Source organism: Lactuca virosa, chromosome 1, assembly GCF_052849685.1.
Source record: "Lactuca virosa cultivar CGN04683 chromosome 1, Lactuca_virosa_CGN04683_v6, whole genome shotgun sequence".
Lineage (NCBI taxonomy): Eukaryota > Viridiplantae > Streptophyta > Magnoliopsida > Asterales > Asteraceae > Lactuca > Lactuca virosa.
This window is the reverse complement of record NC_136426.1, coordinates 141,365,845-141,370,794: the sequence shown is the minus strand read 5'-3', so window position 1 is coordinate 141,370,794 and position 4,950 is coordinate 141,365,845. Positions and strand designations below refer to the sequence as shown.

Below are 4,950 nucleotides of genomic sequence, written 5' to 3'. Positions count from 1 at the left end.
AGCCAGAATGGTTTCCAAATGTTCTGGATTGATTAAAGAATCTGAATCACACATCATGGAGAAGTTGGACCAAAATGATAAGTGTAATGAGTTACGTGTGAAGTCTCAATCTTCGAATTTTCTGGGAGAAGTTAAGGATTTTAGACGGATGGCTAAGGAACGACATGTAATGTTTGTTCAAGATGTGAAGAAGGTAAGGGAGGATATTAATTTGCATATTAGAGAACTTCGTGAAGACATGGTGAAAGAGATTGCTAGTGTTCAGAAAGACTATGCGTCTCTTAATCAGAAGATGGATATTATTTGTGATGCAGTCACAAAGTTTGTTAAATTGTACGAAAGTTTGAGTCCTCAAATTACTCAACTTTATACGAATGATAGTCAAAGTTTCGTGGAAGTTATCAGTTTGTTAAAGGAGTTGAAAGCACTTGTTGTCAAGCCTGCTCCATCTTCGCTCATTACTCCTGAATTTTTGTCCCAGAAGTTTATTCAGTTTGAAGCTGTTCTGCATAAACAATTAGCTCCATTATCCAGAATTTCCAATTTATTACCAACAGATGCCCCACCTGTTGTCACAGGGGTGTAAGGGGGAGAAGGGAAGGTTGGTGATGGTGTTTCGCAGGAAAAAGTCAAGGTTGTTGGAAAAGTTTTCTCATCAAAAATTCCAACAACAAAGCCAATTCTTTCGACTGCTGGTCCGGTGAGTTTGACAGTGATAACTACAAAGCCAATTGCCAAAGGCATTGTGATTGGTTCTTCAGCTGAAGGTGATAGTAGTTCGAAATCAAAGAAAGTTGTTGATGATTCTTTGAAACAAGACAAAGGGAAAACGATTGTTGTGGAGAAATCAAAAGAAGAGAAGAAAGCTGAAGTTGAAGCTGAAATGGAGAAACAAAGGGTGATTCAAAGTATTTTGAGACTTCGTGCAAATGATCCACCTGGAATGAATAAGGGAGATCCAAGCAAACATTACAATTATGAAACTATTGAAGCAAAAGTTGCGTATAATCATATGCATGCTTTTGAGAAGAAGCCTAAGAAAAGTTATGTTGTCACTAATACGGATATGAGCCAGTTAGATTTTCCAGTGAACGAAATGATGTTCATGATGGCTCAGTACAGGATTGCTGAAAAGTTTGATAATGATGATGACTACACGTATATGAAACTTAGGTTTCGTGTTGTTATTGGGAAAGTTCCAGAGGAGATTTGGTCGTTGGTGAAGATAAAGAAGGTGATCAGTATTACGAAGGATGTTCTGTTCAAGAACTTGATGCATAATTTTCGTTTTCATGTTACAAGGGCGAATGGTCAAATATGTGATTTCTCTGTTGCAGATTTTCCTTTAATGAACTTGTATGATCTTATACAAGTTGCAATGCTTTTGAAAGACAAGAATGCTTCACATCTTCAAGAAACAGATCCAGAAGTGTTTCGACTTGGTCTTGCCCACATCAAAATATTCATAGATAATTACTACGAGTGTTTGGCCCTTACTGATGTGGAGTTGGCTACAACATTGGGGAATGAAGTGAAAGTCCCTATGGAAGTTTCGAAGACCCAACCTGAGTTAAAGAAATTTGCTGATGGGGAAATTTGTTTGAAACCATTTGGATTGTTTTTCGCAGGAAAGGATAAGAATGGAAAAGCCAAAAGATTCTTGTTCCAGGCAAGCGAAGTTGAAAGATATACCACATCCCAGTATACGAACTTTATTGATCGTATGAATAACTGTTCGAAAAACAACCAAGGGGATAAGAAGGAGTTAAAGAAGATTATTTCGTGGTATACGGAGATACGAAGAGTGATGTTGTTTGCTGCACATGTTCTCTCACCTTGAGAAGTTCGACTTGATTACAAAGGGGGAGATTGTAGGGTCGAAATATATTGTAATCAGTCGAAGTTTGTTTAATTGTTCACTTCGTATGTTTTGTTATGTATTTACTAAGGTGTCTTTTGTACGAAGCTTAACGTCTAAGCCTTAGTATTTTTTTGTACTTCTTGTTCCCTATAAATAGGGCTGAGCATTGAGTAGATAGTAAGAGTCTGAGAGTGATTGTAATAGTTTACTCTTTTTACTATCATTTTGTACTCTGTTCATCGGAAGTAATTGAACTGAAAACCAGATTATATTTACACCTTGTGTTCATTTGATCATTACTCTGATATATTCTCGATTCATCACTTCATCAGTGGTCCGCAGACTTCATGGATTTTTACTTCAAAAAAACAAACAACACCTAACATAAGGGTGTTTGCATTGCCTTGTGGTGTCATTTAAAATAAAAACCTTAAAAATTTTAAATCATTTTATCTGGTATGGATGTTTTTTGCCTTTTAAGGAACATAAATACTTGAAGTTAGTCTAATGTTTGTAGATTATAATTATTTATGTTTACTTATCGATTAAGAAACAATAAACTTTATAAATTTTAAGACCCTATCTTATTTACATCGATAAGTTTTAGCCTACATATAATTTTGTCTACTTTTCCTACCATTTTGAATTGGCTTAATAGTAGCTACGTGAAGTCAAACATGATAAAAACACTCTAACTTTATGAATTTGTTTAACAACATCCATATCTTTATGTTTTGACCATTATTCATCTAATCAAAATGGTCAAAGAACAACTTTTGTGGTATGTTTGCAATTTGAATCATGGACCTTTTAGTTAAAAACCACAAACCACACATTAACAATATTACAAACCGCAAACATCACCATGAAATTTCCAAATCGTGTTATGCAGTGCAGTGTGGGCAGTTCATGCAGTTTGATTAATACCTGTATTTGAACATAAAATTTCAAAAATTACCATTTTACCACTACAATGACGAGATCAATTCATACCAAGATCTAGGTTTTTATTTCATAGGTAGTTAACCATCAAAGCTACAATTACAAGAAAACATCTTAAAGCATACACAACACAATTTGGTGAATACCATAATCAAATAACCACTTAAGTCTTGAAAACTATTCTTTAGGCACCTTCGGTCTTGATACCATATTCTCCACCTTCTGCATATATTTAACACATAATTCACATATCACAACAATTATCAATCTATATTAAGAATACAAAAATTTTAATCTCAGCAACCCATGAGTTGGCCCACACTGTGTTAGGGACATCATAAACCAGGTACACAGTGGGCCCACTAGACTGACCGACAAAATGTGACTTACATGCTCAGTGTGTGGCAAATACTTCCCATCAAACGTCAGCACTACACGCTCCTTCCCATCCACGCCCTTCACTTTGTCAACCGAGCAAAAGAAGTCTATAGCTGACATTCTGACAACAAGATAAAAACGGAAACCCAAGTCAGCGTCCACATGGACTTTTTATTTTTATTTTTAAGTCCATGGACATAATGTGAATACAGATTGCCAACTTGGACGCCACATAGGACAAATAACTTGATTAATTAGGCAATTGTATTTGTAGGTCTCAATGATGTAACTAAAAACACAATTAAAAGAATTGGGGACTTAAAAAGAGAAAATTAGTGACAGTTTTTTAATTGTACTTGTTAATAAGATGCAACAATATTACCATTTTCCTCCAAGAACATCTAAATTACATGTTTTTGAACAGTTAACAAGTTGATTGCAAAATGAAATTTTGGGTATGGGAAGAGTACTTACATGCCATCACCAAAATCTTCATTGATGATTTCCTTAATGCTTTCACCAAAGTGCATAACAGCTTCGTTTAACCTGAAAATTTTACGATTAGGTAAAACATTTAGTACCAATTTAAGTTAACTCCCATCAATCGAGTCCCAATTTCAGTCGATGTTTTCAATCAATTATAAAATTGGTATATTCAATTTGAGAATTGTTTCCCCAATCATCACAAAGTATCATCGATCTCGTGCTAAAATCGAATATTAACAGAAGAACAGTAAAGGACTTTGATAACTGGATTTCGAAAAAGAAAACGAATTGGGGTTGAATTATATAACCTGTAGATGGTAGGATCCTGGATAATGGATGGATCATAGGATCTAAGAGGGGGTTCCATCATCAGCTGGATTTGAGAATCCACAAAGCCGGGGAGTGATGCCCGGAGTTTAGGGACAGTATCGGGCTTCAATTGAGCTTGATGTCTCAGGAGCTGAGCAACATAGACATTAGTCAATCCAGTCTCCTCCGCTATTTGACTGAAAGTCTTGCCGGAACGTCGCTTCACCGCCATTAATGAACTCACGATGCTAGCTTTCGTCGGTGTTTCCTTTTCCATTTTTGCCGATTCGAGTAATTTGCACCGAATTTGTTGCCTGTTCCTTTTTTATATGCAAAACTTTCGTCGATTATAGGTTGAGTTATCTTACTGATTGTAGCCTTGTGGTTTGTAGGGCAGACGATAACAAGCGTTGGCGGCTTGCTGAAGTTGTGCAATAATGGTGGCGAAACTCAAATGCATATCTTCTTCCAGTGGAATCTACTAAACGACATCGTATTGCAACAACCTTTTGTTTTATTTGAAGAACAAAATTTTCTAATCAATATTAATAACTAGTATTTATTAGATGAGTTAATTAAAATATATATATATATATATATATATATATATATATATATATATATATATATATATATATATATATATATATGACGTTCCGGCAAGACTTTCAGTCAAATAGCGGAGGAGACTGGATTGACTAATGTCTATGTTGCTCAGCTCCTGAGACGTCAAGCTCAATTGAAGCCCGATACTGTCCCTAAACTCCGGGCATCACTCCCCGGCTTTGTGGATTCTCAAATCCAGCTGATGATGGAACCCCCTCTTAGATCCTATGATCCATCCATTATCCAGGATCCTACCATCTACAGGTTATATATATATATATATATATATATATATATATATATATATATATATATATATATATATATATATATATATATATAAAATATTTGAGAATTTTAAATTTATA

General features: G+C 35.1%; 1 protein-coding gene across 1 annotated transcript; it reads right to left on the bottom strand.

Moving 5' to 3' along the window:
• Window positions 1-2,847: 2,847 nt before the first annotated feature.
• CYN (cyanase) lies at window positions 2,848-4,402 on the bottom strand. The gene is made up of 4 exons (XM_079077956.1): window positions 3,976-4,402; window positions 3,656-3,727; window positions 3,194-3,302; window positions 2,848-3,025 (listed from the first exon to the last, which is right to left on the bottom strand). The coding sequence occupies exons 1-4, from the start codon at window positions 4,251-4,253 to the stop codon at window positions 2,981-2,983; spliced, it is 504 nt and encodes a 167-aa protein (XP_078934082.1). The 5' UTR covers window positions 4,254-4,402; the 3' UTR covers window positions 2,848-2,980.
• Between the last annotated feature and the right edge of the window lie 548 nt (window positions 4,403-4,950).